Here is a 23,442-nt window from a genome sequence, read left to right as displayed (position 1 = left end):
CTAGGTAAGTGTGCATCACCAGGAACAGAAGCATGGAGGGATGCGTCACAACTTGGCTTTGGGGGACCCACTTCAGATATTGGGGTGGGGGAGGGAAAATGACCGAACAACTCAGTGGACCCTGAGCATGGGGCAGAAAACAATCTGGGTTTGAAAATATGGTTCTGGAAAAGCAAACCAACCGCAATGACAAGTAAAAGGGGATTAAGACAGGAAAGAAGAGCACCCTAATTTGTCTAATGAAACACCTCCTCTTTCTCTTACCAGCTTGACCAACACCTCCATGAACCCCTGCAAACTGTTCGGCTCATACAACACGTATGTGTGTGAAAATATATGCTTACATACTGATCACATGAGGGGAAGCAATAACTCCAACTCCAGGTTCTTCCAGCAGCAACCGATCCTCTTTCACTATCAGCCTCCCTACCTATTCTGAGGCGCTCCGAAACAAAACAAACAAAAACCAACTCTTGGGCAGAAAAGGAACAGCAGCTGAATGGAGCAGCACATGCTTGAGCCTTCCTGACATCGACTTCTGGTTATTTCTGCTTTCTTGAGATCAGCCACCAGCCTCGGACCACACACAGCCCTGGAGAGGAACCGCGGGTACAGAGACCCTCGCAGACCCTCCTTGGTGACCCGCACGCCAGCGTGTGCTGCTGAACCTGGCGAAATGGACTGACACTCAGGTAAGGCTCAGCCCACACGTGACCCTGCACACTGCGAAATTCCTTCCTTCCCTAATCGCGCGGCCATCCAAAATCTTGCCTACATCGAGTACGTGCGGATGTCAATTCTCTAAGACTACATGATGTTAGAACAGAAATGGGAATGCCCGGAGCCGATTTCCTCGTGACCACGTCTCTCGCCGACACAGTGCGCCCGTGCACACGGTGAGTAGACGCACGCAGCCAGTAAACAGGAATATCCACCATGCTCAGCCCACAGTCACGCGTGGGGAGAATGAGTCGAGAGGGCGGCGGTGTCAGGGAAGTGAAAAGTCGCCCGCCTGCGACTGTCCCCGAAATCCCAGGGCCTTCCCCGCCCCCGCGCGGCGCCCACTCGGGCACGCGGGGCGCAGACCCACGCGGCGGGCACGCGGGGGGCTCCGCAGAGCCGAGAACTGGACAATGAGGACGCGGCGACCCTCCGGTTCCTGCCGCGGTGGCGGCGGCGGTGGCAGCGAGAGCCACCTCTGCACCCGCGGCCGCTGCCACCTCCACCCTCTTCTCCCTGCTCCCCACTTACGTTCCGAGGGTCTCCTTGAACTCGAAGATCTTCTTGATGTCTTCAGCTTGCTTTTTCCAGGAGGAGCTGCTCTCGCCGTTCTCCCGGGCCATGGCAGACGAGGGCGGCGTGCGCGGAGGGCGGCGAGGCAGAGAGGCCAGGGGCGCAGGGGGCCGGGGTGGGCGCGCGAGGAGGGGGCGCCGGGGGGCGGTGGCGCGGGTGCAGCGGAGGCGCGGGCGGCGGCGCGCTGGTCCAGGAGGGTTGGGCGGGCGGCGCGGGGATGCTCGGCGCGGGAGCCGAGGAGACTTTGTGCTGCGGCAGAGCTTCCTCTTCTGCAGTTTCCTCTTTCACTCTCGCCGCCGCGGTCCCTCCCTGGCTCTTATTTCTGCGCGTCTTGGGCACAGACTTCCTGCCGCCGCTCGCCCGGCTCCTTTGCTGCCGGCTGCCAGCCTCACTTTCTGCTACTTTCTTGCCTCCCTTCTCCTCCCTCCCCGCCGCCCGCCCTGCTCCCTCCCCCCTCCTCCTCCCTCCCCCTTCTCCTCCCGCGGGCTCCCCGCCCTCTCCGGGCTCCCCGGCCGCCTCCCGCCTCCCCGCCTCCCGCGCGCCGCCGCCTTTGGGGATGTCCTGCTCCCCGGGAGCGCCGTGCCCCAGGCGCGGGGGCACCGCCGTCGCCGCCCGGCCACGCTCCCCGCCGCCGCACGCGCCCTGCAGCCCGGGAAAGGGCAGGTGCAGGGAACCCGGGCAGGTGCGGAAGTCGGGAAGCTTGCTGAAGGACCCCGGCCCTCCGGGGCTGCCTAATTAATTCTGCAAAGTCAAGTCTCGGGGGCGCGAGGGCTTTCCTCCCTGGCGGCGGGAGGGGGCGCCTCTGCGCTGCGCTTGGACGCGGCTGGAAGGGGGCGGGGGTGCGAGGCCCCCGGATGCGGGGCGCCGGGGCGGGGGCGTCCTCCCCGGGCGTCCGGCACTGCGCGGGGCCGGGCGGGGGCCGGTTGTTATGGCGACGAAAGGCGGCGGCGGGGATGCTGGCGGGGGTGGGCGTCGACTCGGGCCGCGCGGCGCCGGCCGGTGGCGGACGCTCCCGGAGCCTCACGACTGGGCGACTGGAGCTAATTCGCATTGCACCAAAATCGGCGCTCGAGTCCAATTACGGCCGGGGGAGGGGGCGCGCCGCGAGGAGGGAGCCGGGAGCCCTGGAGCCGGGGACGCGCAGGACGTGCCAGGCGCTGCCTCGTTTTCCCTTGGGGAGCTTAACTACCGGGGTTATCTGGCGGCCAGGCGGCGGGTGGATTCGGGTTCCTTGCGCCGCCCAGGCTACCTCGGGCCTGGGGCTGGAGCGGGCCTGGGCGGGCCTGGACCGGCCTTCGCTCCAGCTCGACTCCTCCTGGTCTCTCCCTCTCTCCATCGGCCGAAACCTAGCGGCTTAGAGGAAAGTGAAGCTCTACCCCACACCCTCCTCGCCAGGAGGGTTGCCCCTTGTAAGCCCGGCGGCGGCGGTGGGTTTAGTAGGGCACCCTGTCTTAGAGCATGTACCTGGAAATACCGTTCCCCACCCCGCCTTCCATCTCCGAGTTGCACTCTGACTGCCCATTCTCCTTCCGTGTCCACCTGTCAGAGGGCGATCCACGTGCGGGTGCCCATCCTCAACCTGCGGGGACTCTTGTTTTAAAAAATTGTAGTTTTCTTCGTAACAAGACTATCACTCCCTGAGGGTACCTCGACTGAGCTGGATAAACACCCTTTTGTCTTGATTGCTGACACCTGTCCCACTTTCCCAGGACTGTTCCAATTTCACTCTGGAAAGGTGTGTGGGGGCCGGGGGGATTCTACTGCCTGAAATCTTGTCTAGCACCTTCTTTCTCGTTCTGACAGGCTGGATGCAAGCCTACTGCCCTCCCAGAAGCCGTCTGGACTCTGCCCGGGCCTCTACCTTTTCCCTCACCCAAGGAGGTGGGAAGATAACCTGGCCTGCCCAGTCCCCCACATCTGCGTGCTGGATTCTGTCTTTCAGGGGCTGTTAGCTTAAGGCTCTGGGTGCTGGGGAGAGCAAATAGGGGATCTTGCTATTAGAAACTGACTAAATCTACAAACCCAACTTCCACCGTGAATTACTAAGGAACCTCTCAAAGTTGGGGCCTGTCACCAAAGGCAAACAGCACTACTTCAATAAGAAATATGTTTGAAGAACTGTACTGTCGTCTATTGGGGTCAAAGGTTAGGCAGTAAGAAGAGTAGGAGCCAGGCATGACTAAGATCCCAAGGGACATTCTCCCATGCCCGCCACATGCATCTGCTTATCCTTTTTCGCTCGTTTCCCGTCCTCGCACTTCTTCTTATCCAGTTCTTCCCTATTTCACTCTTGCTCCTTGCCTACAGATTATCGTGCCACAAGAGTGCACAATAACAGTCCTCAGTCTCAGCTTTTGTCCACAGAACTAAAGAAGTGGTGATGCTAAAGAAGTGTTGTACTGTTGCAAGTGCCACAGGGAGCTTTCTGTTTCTTTTGAATTTTCCATGTGCATGCGTGCTAAGTCGCTTCAGTCTTGTCCGACTCTGTGCGACCCTATGGACTGTAGCCCGCCAGGCTCCTCTGTCCATGGGATTGTCCAGTAAAGAGTACTGGAGTAGGTTGCTGTGCATCCTCCCGAGGATCTTCCTGACCCAGGGATCAAACTCCCATCTCTTAGGTCTGCATTGGCAGGCAGGTTCTTTACCACTAGCATCACTTGGGAAGCCCCTGAATTTTCCATAATGATGTTCATTCAAAGCTAAGTTATCCTCAGCTGGACTAGATCCTAGAGAAAAAAAATCAAAAGTTTAATGGGAGTTGAGGTCAAACCAAAGGAATGACACAAAGAAGGAGGTGGAAATGCCAAAGACAAATTCAGTCTGGCTTTAGCATGGTCATTCCTCTCTTACTGGACACCATGTTAAATAAGAGATCTTGACCTTGGGAACCACAATAGAAAACAAAACCACCATTCCCTAAGAATGATTAAACCTTAGCCTGTAAATGGCTTAGTTCTGTTTGCTTGAGGACCCTTGATTGGATAACCATGTCCTCCAGCTACTGTGTTTTTTAGAGCACTAGGTGATGGCTGTGAACTCTTCATTCCACTCCAACTCCCATTGTCAATTGGTTATTACCTATCAGTCAAAAGCTGTCCATTCCCTAACAATTCCACTGCCGAAAGCTCTGCTAGATATTCTAAATTACTAACCTTTAGGTCCCAAGTCTTTATATTTCCTTAAAGCCCTTAAAATTTTATTAAAGAACCTGAAGAACAAGTTGTTTAATAACTCATCATTAAAGACTTACCAATTTTGTGCCTGTCAAAATCTTTCCAACCATCAGACCTGCCAATAGATCAGGCTTGTGTGGCCCAGGTTCAGAATTTGGTGGGTGGTGTGGGGGAAATATATAGTATCTAAAGCAAATGTGTAGATTATAACTGAAAATCTCTAAATTACCTTTATTCAGCCTTTGGGGCTTCCCAGGTAGTGCAGTGGTAAAGACAGTCTTTAGTACCTAAAATGATAAACCAGGAGCACAAGCTAGGGTGGTAGAAAGAACTAAAAAGTCTGGGAAACTAGGCTGAAGTTCCAAGTCTGTTGCTAAATTTTTCTTTTTTTCTTTTTTTGGCCCAACTAGGAATCAAACTCAAGCCCTCAGCAGTGAATATATAAAGCCCTAATCATTGGACCACCAGGGAATTCCCTCAAAATTTATTTTTTAAAATTGTATGTGACAAGAAGTTGTTCATGGAATACAGGGCAAGGTGGTAAAAGGAATTAAAACTGAAGCTGGAATGCTCAGGAAAGAATCAGGAAACAATAAAATTGCAGATATAAAGACTACATTGGAAATGGAACAAGGAAATTGACTTCAAAAAACTTTTTAAAGGATATAGAAAACAAGAATAGTGAAAAAATAAAATGGAAATGGGCAAAGATGAGCTAGAAAGTTATATGAAACATGAAGTTCAATGTATTCATAAATGGTATGCCTTCTGAAGAGACTGCAATAATGGACCAAAAAATATTTCAAGATATTATTCAAGAAAACTTTCCAGAAATGAAGACCTTAATCTACAGATTGAAGGGGATAAACATGTATTAAAAAAATATACAGATGATCAATAGGAAGACATGTCCTAGTAGAACTACTTATCTCCAAAGAAATAATCTTTTGATTTTCTCAGAAAAAAAAAAAAAAGTCAAGTTATATGTAATGGGAATATATATCAGCCTTTCATAGGCTTCTATAGCCACATCCAATGATAGAGGCTATGTTTATAAAGTCCCTAAGGCAATTAATTGTGATACAAGAATTTCATGATAATAACTAACACTTACTGAGATCACATTATGCATCAGGCTTTGCTCTAAGTGCCTTACCATGTTTATAATCCTCACATCAATTATATGAAGTAGGTAATATCTCTATTCTTACTTTGTAGAGGAGACCAAAATTTGGAATGGTTTAGAAGCACACATGAAGTATGAATGAATAAAACCCAAGCAGCCTGGCTCCAGAGCCCTGGTCTTAAGTGTTGCACTGTAATCCTGCTATCAAAGTGTTGCTCAAATAAAAGGCATCAGACAAACAGTGAGAAATTGTTACTGAAGAAGGAGGGAGTGGATGTTGAGCAGGGGAAGGTGATAGATGCCCCCTACAATGTAAATATCTTTTTAATGAAGAAAAACAGGAGAATGATAGTTGTTCAAAACTAAAATATGGTAATCAAATGACTGCCAGCTCCAGAAATGTATCTTTGTTTACATTTGCTTGTTTTAGTTCCATTTTTTTCCAAACCTCAAGGAACTTTTAAGTGAACTCACTCCCTTGGGTCTTTACCTGGTGGACATCACCTTTATCTTCCTACCTTAGATCTGAAACAAGTCTTTGGGTTGTTTCCCAACGTTCTCCCAAACCTGGATCTTGCTCTTTTAAAGCTGACATTGAAACACAGTCTTGTCAGTTCATATTAGAATTAAGAGTCTAGTCTTAGTTCAGTGAAGTGCATTTGACAATATGCACAGGTGCATTTATAAAATTGAGGACACTAAAAAAATAAGAAATAGAAAAGTTCCTACTGGTCCAGTGGTTAGGACTCAATGCCTTCACTGCCGAGGCCCCAGGTTCAATCCCTGGTCAGGGTGCGATGATCCCGAAAGCCATGCAGCACAGGCAGAGAAATAAGTAAAAATAAAATCGAGGACACTGAAAACAGTAAACACTGAGAACAGTCCGCTCTTACATGGGGAACCAAGTCTAAACAAAAATGGCACCTCCTCTGATTTTCTACCCAGATCAGGATCTACAACAGACGTTGAAATAGAATATCATCAATTTATATTTAAACTTAATGGTATACTCCAAACAACTGAAGGAAGTACACTGGATGATGCATTTACAAAATTTGAAGGCATTTAGTCAATAAAGACACTGTTTCACATAAGCAAAGCCAAGCCTACACAACCACCACAATGGCCTCAAAAAAAATTGCCCATGAAGGTTGATTTTTCTCCAAAACCCCAAATCTTTTAAAAAAATCTTTTCCTGTAAAGATGAGTAATTATCCAAAGATGGGAGCCTAAATGTAAGATGTTCTTTCTTCCTTTTTAGCGACCTGAACCACAAATACTTAAATTGAACCACAAACATGTTTGGAATATAATAGTCAAATAAGGAGAAAAAACAGTCTTAAGAAACATCTTCCAAATAGGCACATGAAAAATTGCTCATCATTGCTAATTATTAGAGAAATACAAATCAAAACTATAATGAGATACCACCTCACACTGATCAGAATGGTCATCATTAAAAACTATAAATAAATGATGGAGAGGGTGTGGAGAAATGGGAACTCTCCTACACTGTTGGTGGATATGTAAATTGGTATAGCCACTATGGAGAATAGTATGGAGGCTACTTAAAAAATTAAAAAATAGAGTTGCCAAATGATTTAGCAGTTCCATTCCTGGGCATATCTCCAGAGAAAAACATGGTCCCAAAAGATACATGCACCCCAGTGTTCACTGTGGCACTATTTACAATAGCCAAGACATGGAAGCATCTGAAATGTCCATTGACGGATGGATAAAGAGGGTTTGGTACGTATATATAATAGAATATTACTCAGCCATTAAAAAAAATGAAATAATGCCACTTGCAGCAACACAGATAGACCTAGAAATTATCATACTAAGTAAGTCAGAAGGAAAAAGACAAATACTATATGATGTCACTTATATGTGAAATCTAAAATACAACACAAATGAATAAATTCTGAAAAACAGAAACACAGACATAGAGCAATGGTCCCCAACCTTTTTGGCACCAGGAATCAGTTGCATGGAAGATATTTTTGCCATGGACCTGGGTGGAGGGGATGGTTTCTGGATCATTCAAGCACATTACATTTATTGCCCACTTTATTTCTATTATTATTTTATCAGCTCCACTTCAGATCATCAGGCGTTAGATCCTGGAGGTTGGGGACCCCTGACATAGAGAACAGATTTGTGGTTTCCAAGGGGGAGGGGAAGTGGAGGGGGGAGAAGGATTGGGAGTTGGGATTAGCAGATGTAAAGTATTATAGGATGGATAAACAACAAGGTCCTACTGTATAGAACAGGAAACTAAGTAGTTTATGATAGTAATAGAAAAGAATATGAAAAAGGATGTTCATATGCATAACTGAATCACTTTGCTGCATAGCAAAAATTAGCACAACATTGTAAATCAATTGTATTTCAATAAAATTTTTAAAGAAGGAGATGTCTTCCAGTGTTTATAAATCACCAGTTGTGGCTGATGAATTGTAACACCAGTGGGCTGATATTAACCATGTTCTGAGTGCCCTACTTTCTCTGTGAGACATTTGTTGAGCTTATATTTTTTGAAATAAACACATTCGAAAAATGAACAAAGCGCAGTTCCTACCCTCAAAACATTCCAACACAAACACACAGACAGACATGTAAATAGGTGCATGCTCAGTTGCTCAGTCATGTCCAACTCTTTGTGAACCCATGGACTGTAGGACGCTAGGCTCCTCTGTCCATGGGATTTTCCCAGCAAGAATACTGGAGTGAATTGCCATTTCCTCGTCCAGGGGATCTCCCTGACCCAGGGATCAAACCTCCTGCATTGGCATGCAGATTCTTTACCTCCGAGCCACCTGGGAATCCCTATGTAAATAAGTAGCAAGAATAAAATGTGATGGAGGCTATAATGGAGGTTTGCACAGAGAGTACTGGGGAAGCATAGAACAGAAAGGGCCTGGAAGTGTCAGAAGAGACTTGGGAAAAAGGAAGACTTTTGAACTGGATCTGGAAGGAATATCCGTAAGAAATTGCCAAGGAGAGAAGGGAGGGTGCATGCAGATTTCAAGCAGGAGAAAAAGCATGTGTGAAGGAACAAAATTCAAAGAAAGGGATATCCATCAGAATAGCCTGGTGACAATCCCAAGTCTTGGTGGTTTATAGAACAAAGTTCTGTTTCTCACATTCATCAGTCAGCTGGGGACCTGCTGGCAGAGTAACCGCCATCTTGGACTTGGCTGGTCCCTGTGGCAGAAGGAAATCAAGCCAGGTTTGCACAGCAAGTGGTTGATTGCTTTGTCCCGGAAGTGACACACATCACCTCCACTCTGGCCAGGACTAATGACACAGACTCACCCACCAAGAGGACCTGGAAATGAGAGCTGGAATGATCTGGCGGAAAGCGCTAATGGCTACCCCAGAGGCACTGCAGAAGGCTGCACATTCAGGAAATGGTGCTGGGGGCAGGGTGAGCAAGGGCTGGACATTGGGAGTTAGAATGCAGTGAACAGACAGGGGAACACAGATTAGACTGGAAGAAATTAAAGGGTCTGTTTATGAAAGGCCTCAACTGTCCTTCCTTTGGGCCACAAAATAAAAATTTTAAGGGATTCAATCAGTGTAACAATCAGGGTTAAAAACAGTCACACTCCACCTTGCAGTTCAGGAGTGCCTGTCACCCACAGAAAGTAAATGGGCCTGTGGCTGCTTTTCTGATCCTGGTAGAACACAGCCTGACTGTGACAGAACCCTGGACACCTTTGAAGGAAGTCCAACCAAAAGCTCCAGAGAAGACTGCAGTGTTGCTTACAATATTGCTACTTCTGACGTTAGTATATTTCAAGTTCTAGTCTTCAAGAAATCTTAAGGCCTGGGCGAGGTCGTATATGCCAAGGATGAACTGATTAGCTGGGATTCTGAAATGCAATCTACTTTAGGGGTATCTCTGCAAGCGTAAGTCTCAGAGACAGTCAGGGGCATCACTGAGTCCAGTAGAGTCCTGGTGTCCTATTATGGTGAGTGGGTGGGTACACCAAGTAAAAGTGACTTTGCAAGCAGCCTGATACAGGAAATAAGCAAATGAGTAATCAAGTTTGTCAGCCAGTCTGGTAAGAGCTGTTTGCAAGTTCAGGGGGCTACAGCAAAACAATGGAGTATGTACAACAGTGGATTTCAACACACCCACACAGACACAACTGGAGTGAATGGCATCAAGTTTGTGTTTCGATATTGGTACACTGAATGCAGGCACAAACCAGAGCCAAGTGTTGAAATGAAAGAACCCAGGTCTCCTCTGACATCTAACCCACTCCCTGACTTTAGGCATTTTCCAATCCTTTCTCCAAAAAAGGGGACCATATGGGTATGGATGAGAAAACATCAGCAAAGAACTCTGGACTTCTCAGAAGAAAGTCAGAAGGTACACATGAGGTGTTAATAGTATACACCTTTTCTTTTTAATAGCTGTCATATCTGGGGACTTCCCTGGTGGTCCAGTGGTTAAGATTCAGTATTTCACTGGTGCAGACCTGTGTTCGATCCCTGGTCGGAGACCTAAGATCCCACAAACCTTATGGTGCAGGAGAAAAAAAAAATAGCTGTCACATGTGGCTCTTTGTCTTTTACCTGGATTATAAAATAAATGTTTTAAAAAGAAAAAATATTCTACCCAAAACATATCCACCCACAAGATTTCCACTAGATGGTTGCATTTCATATTCAATGTCAATAATCTGGGAATGCCTTGGATTCTTGTTTCCAGGAGGGGTTTTCTAGCTGCAAGAAACAGCCTCATCAGCCAGATCCTGCCAATACCTTATTCCCTAAGAGTGTGTTGACACTGTGGGCATTAACTCTTCGAAATCAAAACTTTAAAAAAATCTACAAACAGGAATATATTAGCATTTTTGTATAAACCATAAACCTACAAGTGGAGACCACTATTATTTTTTATACAAGCAAATGATTTTTTTAAAAAAAGAAGCAAATGATTTGTCAGTTTTTAAGAAGGATGTGCTCCTTCGAGTTGACAGTGCCCCTGGAGGCCTTCATGGTTCTTCTATTTCTCCAAAGTGTTTCTAAAAGCAGAGGAAAGGTAGGGGGAAAATTCCCCCCAAAATTATGAGGCAAAAAAAAAAAAATCATTTAAGTACTTCTCAGCATTCCTGGTCCAACAGCTTTTTTCCACAGTTCACAGACTGAGGCAGCCATGGCATTTATACCCCAGATGGACATAAACCAGACTGTGGAATTATTGAGGCATTAACTACACCCATGATGAAGTGTCGGCTCTCTAAACCTCATGCAACTGCTGGCTTAAAACTCACACATTGAGGCAAGACATTTAAATTACCAGCCAGAAGAAGAGCCTTTCTTCTAATTGAATTCACGCAGGAACTCAGAAAGGGGCCAAGTCAGGAACTTAGGCCTGAGTAGCCCTGGAGCACCCCTCCTTCCTCAACACTCTCCTCCCAAGAAAGTCCAGGCTTCCAGATCTCAGACAGCTCGGCGGGCCCCTCAAGGTTAACAATGCTGTTTCCCATCGAACCAGCCAGAAACAACACTGGAAGTGGGTTTATTTTTACCCCAGGCTTTGTCATCTATCATTACTAAAATACTAAGAGACAGGTTTTGGCTGAGTATCCTGTAGAATATTCAAGATCTCCGTGTAGGATCTGGCTCTCCATCTCCCACGTTTGTCTTATTTGGAATGTACTCCTTCTCCCTGCCAAGACTCTTCATTAGCAAGGATGTCTGTGTTCCAAATGAGACACCATCTCTCTTGGTTGGACAACTGAAAGATTCAGAGATGATGTCATAATGTAGCCCTTGTGACATCACCACTCCTTTCATGGAAACAAATCCTTGGTACCCTGGATGACATGGTATATTTAACCAGAGGGATGGGGGAATAGGTATCAACATCTCTTGCAGGTTTCTTCAGCATGCAGACATACAGCAAAAACTTGCTTTACTGAGGGGCCTTTTCTCCAGATTCAGGCATATTTTGTGGAGAGGATCTTGTCCTTGTTCTCCAAAATGGAAATTATATCACCTACTGGTGTGATGCCTTCTTGAACCACAGACCCAGCTGTAAGGTAAATCCCCCTTATCTTCTACATGACATTCAGACTAGATGCTCGTGGTTTACAGAGTACTCTGTTTATGGAACTGGACATACATCTCCTTCCTCATCTTCCTTTCCAGCCAAGCAAACTTGTTGGCTCCTCTTGGAGCAAATCCACAGTCAGTTACTGAGCCCAGCACTGTGCTGAGTCCAGCCCCGTCAATCCCTTTGCTCTCGTTTCCTTTTTTAATTTCCAGTTCTTTCCTATTTGCAGTGGACTTTTACCCAAGCACCAGACTGCCTGCCCTTCTCAAACTCAACAAATATTTCTTTCAGTATTTTTTGACAGATGTTCCCAAAGGTGCAAGTCTATGCAGAAAAGAATGGAGCCCACAGTTCATTTCTATCAAAAAGTTCAGAAGTTGTACTGCCTCTGAGCAAATAATTGAAATGAGGGCTTGGGGTGAAAGCCAGGGGTCACCATCTATGACCTTTATATTTCTCATTACATGACAACTCTCATGCAAAAATCTTGGCAGCAAAATCTATGTTTCTCACATCCATACACATTTATAAATAAGCACTAAAGCCAAATTCAGAAACAAAATACCCTGGAAAGGGTTTAAGTCCTGTAGTGGTGACTTTCTAGTCCTGAGAATGAATGGCTCTGGGGCCAGGCTCTCGCCAGTTACCTGAGGGGCTCTACGCTGCCTGCTTTATGTTGAGAAAGTGGGGTTTCCCCAGATCTCCCACATGCACTCCCCTCATACACCTGTAAAGACCTTACTTTTGCCCATGGCATTGCCAAAGGAGGTTTAAGTCACCAGGCACTTAAAACCTGAGACACGGGGTTTGAAGCAAGACAGCCTTCACCACACCCACTTAGAACTCCAAGATCCAGCCTTGTTCTCAACTCCCTGGGGTTGCTTCAAGATGTCTCCTGCATGACCAAGCACAGAGCTCCAATTCCTTCCTCATCACCATACTACCACACCTCACCCCAAGTCAACAACCACACTGTAAGAATTTTATCTCAACCCTCCTACGGATCCTTGGCAAAAGGTCAGTGTGGAGGTTTTCTTCTGTTGCTTGGCTGACTCAGATCTCTCCTCTCCCCATGCTGCCTTGAGGAGGCCAAGGTTCCAGGTTTTCTGGTTTCAAAATAAATTGGCAGAAATCTGAAGTGATGCCAATAACGCCCTCCTGCCCTCAGGCATCTGGGTCCCAGTGGGAGGTCTCTTAGCAACCAGGCTCAAATCAAATATTTGGGCATCTGGACACATTCAGATTGGGATGAGCTCATCAACAAAAACTTCTCTCTTTCCCTCAGCCCAGATACTGAGAGTTAGGAAAGAGTGCTGAGCCCCCTCAATCACCTCCCTGCACTGGGAGAAGCTGTGACTCATGACGAGTGTTCAATCAGAGGCAGCCCCGGGCTGGCAGGCCAGGTATCTGGCTTCTATTTCTGTCTTGATACGTATCATTGGATGAGACTCTTGAACTTTTTTGTTGCTGTGCCAACATAAAGCCCAAAGTTTTCATTTGACGCCCTGCATGCAGTCTTTTCACCAAAAATCAGAATACTCAGGGTCACAGAGGGTGTGAGCTTGTTCAATTCAGACGTGAACCAAGAGGAAGAAGGCTATCAGAGCCCTCTTCCCCCATCTGCATCCTCCCTGCAAAATCCCCCACCAGTGACAAATGGTGAATGGGAGGGAGGAGGGGGCCTATGGGTGCTGGCAAGAAAGTTCCACATTTTGACTTTTCCAGTCCAAACCCCCAGGTTTATGCTGCCCTGTATACTCCAGAAAGACTTGCTGGTTTTCAGTCGCCAAGTTGCATCCAACCGTTTGCAATCCCATGGACCGCAGTATGCTAGGCCTCCCTGTCCCTCACCATGTCCCAGAATTCGCCAAGTTGTCCTTTGAATTGGTGATGCCATCCAACCATCTCATCCTCTGCTGCCCTCTTCCCCTTTTGCCTTCAATCTTTCCCAGCATGAGGGTCTTTTCCAATGAGTCGGCTCTTTGCATCAGGTGGCCAAAGTATTGGAGCTTCAGCTTCAGCATCAGTCCTTTCAATGAATATTTAGGGTTGATTTCCTTTAGGATGGACTGGTTTGATCTCCTTGCTGCCCAAGGAACTCTCAAGAGTTTTCTCCAGCACCGGAAAAGACTACACACACCAAATTTGGCTTTGGATGCTAACTCAAACTGATATCTTCATATACAAGGGAAGCCTAACTCAGCTTTTGTATCTCTAAAAATGGAGCTTTTAAATCCTAGTCTCCTGGGAATTCCCTGGTGGTCCAGTGGATAGGACTCTGCATTCTCACTGCTGAGGGCCCAGGTTCGATCCTTGATCAGGGAGTTAAGATCCCACAAGTCGTGCAGTGCAGCCAAAAAAAGGCATTATCTTTTGAGAGATGGACTGGTCAGGGCTCCCCTTCCTCAACCAGCATGTACTCATCATAATTATCCATTATACCACCCCCTGGGCTTTTTGAGTTGCTTATTTCTGTGTGCACAGATGTCTAACCTCTTCATTGAGTCTCGAAAGAAAAATGCATGCCTCATATTCCCTTATCACCTTTTAGGTCACCTCACCCACAGCCCTGGGGGCAAACACCACTAGGTCCTAAAGAAACACTGAACGTAATGAGCACCCAGACCCCACAAGCCTGAGGATGCTCCAAGGTGGCAGCTTGAAGGGCTCTCCCAGCAGGAAAAGTCATCTCTTCCTTCAGTGGAAACAAGAAGTTGGAGGGCAGTAAGGGTAGTGAAAGGAGCGTGGGCTCTGGAGTCAGTACCGTTGGTTGGCCTCCCCACTCTCTAGCTGTATGGTCTCAGGCACATTGCCTAACCTCTCTCAGAAAATGAAAGTCACAGTAGTACCTGCTTTGCTGGATTTTTTTCAGACAATTAAATCATCACTGTAAAGCATCTAGCCCAAACATAGTCAATGAGTGGTGGTTCTTATTATCATTTTTTTACCCAATCATTTAATCATTAAATAAAAGTATCCTTGGGTTACTTAGCTTTCTGATTACAAAAGTATTTTAATTATCTAAAAAGCTGCAGAAGAGTATGGACTGAATGGTCAAGCATGTCAGCTTCAAAGACCTGAGTTTAAATCATATAACCATTTTTAAATCACTCCTTGGTCTGTTTAAAAAAAAAAAAAAGTATCTGTAGCAATGATAATTGATAGTCCACTTATTTGATTAACTTTTGTACGAGGAACATACAGAAGTTGATCTTTAGGATTCAGTGGTGACCCTGACTTCTGTGTCATACACCCTCCTTCCTTAATCTGCTTTAAAAGCTGCCTGAGCTGTTCTCTGCAAGGCTCAAGGATCAGTTTTTGTTGATTTTGTTTATACTGTAGAAGATGATGCCTGACTTCAAGCACTGAAAGACATGCTTCCTTTGAAGAAAGCCTGAGCAAGACTTGACAGTAGACATAGTTTATCCTGTTTACTGTCATCAGCAAATAAAGAAGCCAGCATTATCTCTAAAAGCCTCAAACTGGAAACAGCCCAAGGGTCCAACAGGTCGGGACCATGTTTTCACAAAGCAATGGAATACAATTGTATTGATCCAACCAACCAGGTTTATAAAATAATAAAGAGGAATAGGATCTTCTAAATTGTAGCTGTTATAAGGATTTGAGCTTGATCCCCAAGAGTACACTTTTCCAATATGTTTTTATTTTAAAATACATGTATTAATATGCGGTATTTGTTTTTCTCTTCCTGACTTACTTCACTCTATATGACAGACTCTAGATCTTTCCACATCCAGAAAAATGGCACAGGTGAACCTATTTCCAGGGCAGGAATAGAGACACAGACGTAGAGAATGGATATGTAGACACAGCGGGGAAGGAGGAGGTGTGGGACAAACGGGAAGGTTGTCACACATTCACTGCTGAGCGTGAAATAGACAGCTAGTGGGGAGTTCCTGCAAGCACAGGGAGCTCAGTTTGGTGCTCTGTGATAACCCAGAGGAGCAGGACAGGGGTGGGGTGGGAGGGAGGTCCAGGAGGGAGGGGAGGTATGTGTATATACAGCTGATTCACTTTGCTATACAACGGAGACTAACACAACACTGCAATTATAGTCCCATGAAAAAATAAAGTACATGCAATAGCCCTTTATTCTACTCAATGTCTATTGAGCATCTGCTATGCATCTGGCATTGCTGGGGAAACAACATGGAAAACAATTCACCATCCTCATGGAGCTGACATTCTAGCGTGAGACACAGATAATAAAGAAAAATGCTGTGGTACCACTTTACCAAAAATTTTCACATTTAAGTTTTACAGGCAAGTTGTCAAGTAGCTAGGATTTCCTGAACACATCTGATAGATGGGGGAACATAACTCGGACAATGTCAGTAGCTAATAAGTGACAGACCCGGGATTTAAACCTAAGTCATCTGGTACTTCCACTCCTGGCAGTAGCAGACTAAGCAATTCAGATCAACCCTCCCATCAAAGGCAACTTTAAAAGCTTTGATGAAGTATTTGTTTAATTTTCTTAAAAGCATCAAAGCAATAATAAGGTAGTGAAGGAACACCTGCCAAAACCTAGGAAAGGACAAAACCCAGAGAGGCTGGCCTAGCCCACAAAGCTTTTATCCAAAAGTATTTGTCAATTTGGGGAAAAAAAAAAACTTTGAAAATAAGCTCTCGGTTTCACAGCCTCACAAGACCAAAGTCCAGAGCCTGTCAAAGTTGGGTATTCAGATAAATACTCACCATTTTAAGCTGGGTCCTTGGGGTGAGAGAGCAGAGGGTAGCCCTCAGGCTTATAACAGGTTCACATCAGAACTGAGTTCAGGGAATCACAGGTTTTGCACTTGGACCAAGGTGGCTTCAGACAGGAAGTGAATACCTGAATATATTCAGTGCCACTTATGTGTACACGTGTGTCTGTGTGCTCCGTTACTCAATCATGTCTGATTCTTTGCAGCCACGTGGACTGTAGCCCTTCAGGCTCCTCTGCTCATGGAATTTCCCAGTCAAGAATACTGGAGTGGGTTGCCATTTCCTATTCCAGAGGATCTTCCTAAGTTAGGGATCGAACTTACATCTCTGCTTCTCCTGCACTGGATTCTTTACCACTACCACCACTTGGGAAGCCCCATGTATACACATACATATATATACATAGGTGAGATAAGAAAGCCTTCCTCGTGATCAATGCAAAGAAACAGAGGAAAACAATAGAATGGGAAAGACTAGATATCTCTTCAAGAAAAGTAAAGATACCAAGGGAACATTTCATGCAAAGATGGGCACAATAAAGGACACAAATAGTATGGACCTAACAGAAGCAGAAGATATTACGAGGTGGCAAGAATACACAGTAGATCTATACGAAAAAGATCTTCATGACCCAGATAATCACGATGGCGTAATCACTCACCTAGAGCCAGACATCCTAGAATGCAAAGTCACGTGGGCCTTAGGAAGCATCACTGCAAACAAAGTTAGTGGAGGTGATGGAATTCCAGTTGAGCTATTTCAAATCCTAAAAGATGATGCTGTGAAAGTGCTGCACTCAATATGCCAGCAAATTTGGAAAACTCAACAGTGGCCACAGGACTGGAAAAGGTCAGTTTTCATTCCAGTCACTTTAAAGAAAGGCAATGCCAAAGAATGTTCAAACTACTGCACAATTGCACTCATCTCACATGCTAGCAAAGTAATGCTCAAAATTCTCCAAGCCAAGCTTCACTGGTATGTGAGCCATGAACTTCCAGATGCTCAAGCTGGATTTAGAAAAGGCAGAGGAACCAGAGATCAAATTGCCAACATCTGTTGGATCATTGAAAAAGCGAGAGAGTTCCAGAAAAACATCTATTTCTGCTTTATTGACTATGCTAAAGCCTTTGACTGCATGGATCACAACAAACTTTGGAAAATTCTTCAAGAGATGGGAATACCAGACCACCTGACCTGCCTCTTGAGAAATATGTGTATGCATGTCAAGAAGCAACAGTTAGAACTGGACATGGAACAACAGACTGGTTTCAAATTGGGAAAGGAGTTCGTCAAGGCTGTATATTGCCACCCTGCTTATTTAATTTATATGTAGAGTACATCATGAGAAATGCTGAACTGGATGAAGCACAATCTGGAATCAAGATTCCTGGGAGAAATATCAATAACCTCAGAAGTGCAGATGATACCACACTTATGGCAGAAAGTAAAGAGGAACTAAACAGCCTCTTGATGAAAGTGAAAGAGGAGAGTGAAAAAGCTGGCTTAAAACTCAACATTCTGAAAACTAAGATCATGGCATCTGGTCCCATCACTTCATGGCAAATGGATGGGGAAACAATGGAAACAGAGACAGACTTTATTTTTTTGGGCTCCAACATCACTGCAGATGGTGACTGCAGCCATGAAGTTAAAAGACACTTGCTCCTTGGAAGAAAAATTATGACCAACCTAGACAGCATATTAAAAAGCAGAGACAATACTTTGCCAACAAAGGTCCATGTAGTTAAAGCTGTGGTTTTTCTAGTAGTCATGTATGGATGTGAGAGTTGGACTATAAGGAAAGCTGAGCGCTGAAGAATTGATGCTTTTGAACTGTGGTATTGGAGAAGACTCTTGAGAGTCCCTTGGACTGCAAGGAGATCCAACCAGTCCATCCTAAAGGAAATCAGTCCTGAATATTCATTGGAAGGACTGATACTGAAGCTCCAATACTTTGGCCTGCTGATGCAAAGAACTGACTCATTTGAAAAGACCCTGATCCTGGGAATGACTGAAGGTGGAAGGAGAAGGGGTCAACAGAGGATGAGATGGTTGGGTGGCATCACCAACTCAATGGACATGAGTTTGAGTAAACTCCAGGAGTTTGTGATGGACGGGGAAGCCTGGCATACTGCAGTCTGTGGGGTCACAAAGAGTCGGACACGACTGAGCAACTGAACTGAACTGAATTTAACATATGTCTATGTGTAGATATATACATATTAGTATGTTCATTTATATGTACACACATACACATATATATTTATTAATATCAAATGCCTACTAGGAGAATTGAAACACCCAAGAAAACTGGTACTTACGAGCAAAAAGAGCAGAAATAGTCAAGGGTGGGACCAGGCCCACAGAGACGTCAGAAATGGGAATTCTTACACTATTAAACAACTTAGTATATTCAGAAACATATATGCCATACATGAAAATTGTGACAGAGAACTGGAAACTATAGGAAATGACATAAAAGATTTTTAAAAGAGCCACATAGAAATTTTCAGACTGAGAAATATGATCACTAAAGTTAAGAAAAAAAATCAATGGCTGGGTTAATAGCAGATAATCACAGGTAAACTGAGATTTGTGAACTAGCAGATAGGGCAGGAAAAAAAACTATTCAGAAATCAGTTTGAATGGGGGAAAAACATATAAATATGTTTTATGTAAATATATACACACACGTTATATGTATGATATGTTCAAAAGGCCTCACATACGTTTAATTGGCATCCAGAGAGGAAAGAAATATTGGAATGAAAGCAATGCTTAAAGAGATGGCAGCCAAGAATTTTCCAGAATGAATGGCAAATGTCAATTCACAGTTTTTGAAAGCCTAACAATTCCTAAATAACATAAACTTTTCAAAAATGCACACATTGATACAACATAGAGAAACATAAACAACCAAACACAGAGAAATTCTGAGCCTCCACCGCCTGATACAAGTTTGGCTTGTATCACGAAGCCCCTTTTCCATCGAGGCACAAGCTGCTCTTCCCCTGTCCCACCCACTCCCCCTGGGTGGGTAGGTGGCCGGTCTTCAGTCTTTAAGTGGCCCTCTTTCTGCATAAGCAGAAACACTGCTGATTTCTAGAACACTCCTAAAAATGCTACATCTAGTTAGCAGTAATCACAATGAAACACACTATTTAAACTAGCAGGCTCAAAAGAGTGAATTTGTAACTCACACAAAAGCAAAAGAATCAGTCAGGGCCAGATAGGAAGAAGATGAGGACAAAAATATTTCCTCCCTCTCTCTATGGCCAGTTACCTATGTGATCCAATGATCCCATAAATGCCAAGATAACAAGGATTCAGGACTAGGTGTGGTGATGATAAGGGAGGCAGTGATTTTGTTTTTACACTATCTTTTACGGGTGCTCCAAACACTAGGGACTATATTTCATTCCTCTTATTTTTCCAGCATCTGAACAGGTCCTGGATAACAAGAGGAAGTCATATGTCAATTTGCGAGTGAATGAAATTGTACACCATGTGAGGCAATCCTACCAAGCCAGCATTAGGAACCTTGACTCCTAGGAAGGTTTCAGACTGACAGAATCTCCACCTTCCTAGAGAAATGAAAACTTCATCTTATGTTTTTTTATCTTCTCCTATCATACATTACCTGCTACAGTTGCCAAAATATAAAGGTTTTTTTAAAATTTATAGTGAAATGGACTGATAGGAAATAGTACTGAATCCTTTAAAGAAGTATAACATCCTGCTGGGTACCATGTACCAGCAGTACAGGGCATGGAAAAGATGGCCATGACCCTGAAATAGTCACAGCTTTGGGGCAGGTCACATGCCACATTCCAAACAGCCTTCTTGGGGTCTCCAGATCTTGTCCCCAAAGCCTGTCCTGCTCAGGGAAGCGGGAGGAGAGACTTGAAAGGGTACTAGGCCAGAAGTCTGGTCAGGAGGTTCTAGACGAAGTGATCCAGGCTCAGTTTTGCCCCTTCACCTATGCCCTGCCAGTAAATCACTCATCTTTCCCCAACTCTCACCCAGAGCCTGGGGCTTGAGCTGCAAGACGAAGAGCTTAGAAAAGAGCAAACCATGCCTGGGATGCAGGGGAGTGGGGTAGGCGTGTTTTGTCAAAATCTGCAGGTAGTCATGAGATGTGTGGATCAAAACTGCCCACAGCCAATTCCCTAAGACCTTTTCCCGGAAGAAGCCCGTGCACAAGAGGATGGTTCCCTAATGTCCCCAGTGGAAGTAAATATTTTATGATTCCCCCTTTCCTCTTGGTCTCCTACCTCACCCCCACTCTGTTTCTTAGAATCAGGAGAGGTGTAGTTTAGACAACAGATTCCTCTGGCTCCGGCCCCACATTTGACAAGCTTAGTCACCACAATAGATTAATTGAACACCGAGCTGCAGTCCCCAAAGCCATTCTGTGGCAAAGCAGATCCCACAACAAGCTAATTAGCAATCAAAATGCAACCACTGGAAGCAGCTTTATCACCCATCCGAGCTGACAGCACGGGGACGCCCACGGGGCTGTCACAGGCCGTCCTCATTCCCATCAGCCTGGTCTCTCTCTCCTAAAGCCCCAACTGCCGTGTTCTGCCCCCAGTTCCAGCCTGCAGCCCCATCTGATGTCCCTGTCACATCGGGAGCTAAGAGCATCCATGCGTTGCACAGGAAGTGGTACCCAGAAGTAATTCATTTCTTTTTTAGGGAGGGGCACTATAGACTCTACAGAGTGTTCACACTGGAGAAAGTCTGCAGTTTTGGAATGCTGGACTGCATAATCTCTGGAGGAATGGGGGAACCAAAGAAGTGACTTGCTTTCCATTTAAGCAATAATGTAAATCTTTCCTGAAATAATTGGCTGCCACCCTGCAATTGCATGGAGCAATTCTTTACTCCCTTCCAAGACCCATTAGTCTCCAGGGAAGTATAATAGCCATGCTCACTGTCTTTGGACCTTCACAAGGTGACTTTGCTGCCACATCACTGTCCATGGACCACATGTTTCAGCTGGCTTTGCCAGTTGTAAGGATGAATTTACACCCATTCATCCATCCACACCCTCAGTCAGCTCCCTGCCCTCTGACTGGTGGCAGACACTTAGGCAATGTCTGGCTGTTGGCTGCAGCCATGGAAAAGAGCAAAGCTCGCTGGTTTAGACCCAGTCTGACCTGCTCTTAATAGGCAGAGGACCAGCAGAGCAGGAGTACCCGCTATTGAACCATTCCTGGCATCTGGCAGTTCTGTCATTCCTTCTGACTCCAAATACCAGAAAGCACAGTCTGGTGACCCATGGGCTCAATCAAGCCTCTATATATGATTAGTTTTGGCCAGAGAAAGCTTGCTTTTTGCTTTTTAAGTTGCCAACATCTAAAATGTAAGAGATTTCATACAAAAACCTGGATTTCTTGCTGCCCTTGAAGAATCAGAAGCTCTAGCAAAACTTCTAATTAGCTCTCATCACTTGGAGCTGAATAGCCCTGCCGATTTAGGTAAGGCTCTCCAACCACAGGAGTTCTACCAGACACAGAGCAGGTATCGTGGGGCCTGAAGCTTGTGTAATTTGGAGTGACCTCTCTAAGAAAAATAAATAAAAATTTTAACTAGAAAATTGCTAAGGTCCCTGCAAGGGCTTCAGCATGTGACAGCTCAGGAAATTGAAGTGTCTACAGCCTCCACGGTGAAGCCCGCTCAGGCGTCCACCCGTGGCTGCTCAATTCACACCCAGACCAGCGTCTGCACCAGCTGCCCATCCAGCCTTGTAGGCCTGTGAGACTGTGACTTCCTGCCTGTGCACTGTTGCCATAGGCTCCTGAAACCACTTTTCTTTCCAGGCCTGATTTCCAGCATAAACACAACTGGGTCCTGGCCCTGTACATCAGACCCCACTCTCCCTAAAACTCCAGTCACTAAGACAAAGGGTAACTTCATTTCTTTTAAAAGATCAACAAAAGAAGTCCTTAAGCTTTACAACTGTCTCTCCTTTGGGAGGTTAAAAAGAGAGGAGATTCTAAGCGACAGTCTGGACTTCATATAAAAGGTGATTCCTTACAGCACGGAGGTCAATGAAGAGCCACGCGAATGGGAGGGAAGGGTGGGGACCAACGTCTGCTCCATATACAAATGAGTTTGTAGACCTTCCATCTGGGATGCTTGTTTGGCTCACAGGTGGTCCATGGGTCTCTAAATGACCTCGTTTTGAGGGCCAGGTGGAGGGGAGACATGCTCCCCAGTAAATGTTTTCCAAATCAATGGTGGACTGTATTACCAAAATTAGATTAGGAAGGAGATAGTCTGCAAGGTTTATTGAGCACCTACTGTGTGCTAACCCTCCGTCCTGTACTAGAGGGACACAGGGCTGCCCTGTGGGTATTTGTATTCAAGTTGCAGAAGCAGACCCACAGAGAACATCAGGTCACAGGAAAATACCTGAGAAGCTGTTTGTGGGGTACAGGTGACCCCAAGGACCCTTGATGTGCAGAGATCAGCACCAAGAAAATTCCAGGTGGTGAGAAGGGCTTGGAAGACCAGGAGGTCTGGGTTCTGGAGGGCTAGAGGGATACTGGGGGTGAAGAGAAATGAAAAGAAGGCAGGGAACCTATCAGGAAGGGATGTGAATTCTAGGTAAAAGCCTCTGGATTGTGTGACTCGGTTGTAGAGTACAATAAATACAAGTGCCTGTGTGCAGTGCTTTTCAGTTTACTGAAAATAAACACTGCAACTTATTCCCACTTGATTCCTAGTTATGCTCTGCATTGGACAATACATGTTTATTAGAAAATCCAGGTGAGAGCAAAAACTGTCATTCTGTCAACCAGCAACAACCACTATTAACATTTTTCGTGTTTTCTTCCTATTTTATTTCTTAACATAATTTTCTTTCAGAAATAGGATGAATGTCTATTTTTCACTAAACATCATTTTATGAGACTTTTCCTCATGTCAGTGAATATTCTTTGAGGACAAGAAATGTTTACCAACTGCAGGATATTCCTTTCCTTGGTGTACCAAATCAGATTAATGATTGTTCTCTGTTCAACTTTTAAGTTGTCTCCTAT

The 23,442-nt window shown here is 45.3% G+C and overlaps 1 protein-coding gene across 2 annotated transcripts in view; it reads right to left on the bottom strand.

Moving 5' to 3' along the window:
- CAMK1D (calcium/calmodulin dependent protein kinase ID) overlaps nucleotides 1–1,367 on the bottom strand; it is a 387,831-nt gene extending 386,464 nt beyond the window's left edge. For both annotated transcript variants that reach the window (XM_043883877.1, XM_043883876.1), the window contains exon 1: nucleotides 1,252–1,367. In XM_043883877.1, coding sequence (XP_043739812.1) covers nucleotides 1,252–1,343 — 92 coding nt within the window. In that variant the 5' untranslated portion in view covers nucleotides 1,344–1,367. The remainder of the gene's footprint in view (nucleotides 1–1,251) is intronic.
- Nucleotides 1,368–23,442: the final 22,075 nt, after the last annotated feature.

This window comes from Cervus elaphus, chromosome 23 (assembly GCF_910594005.1).
Source record: "Cervus elaphus chromosome 23, mCerEla1.1, whole genome shotgun sequence".
Lineage (NCBI taxonomy): Eukaryota > Metazoa > Chordata > Mammalia > Artiodactyla > Cervidae > Cervus > Cervus elaphus.
This window is presented reverse-complemented; position numbering and strand designations above follow the sequence as displayed.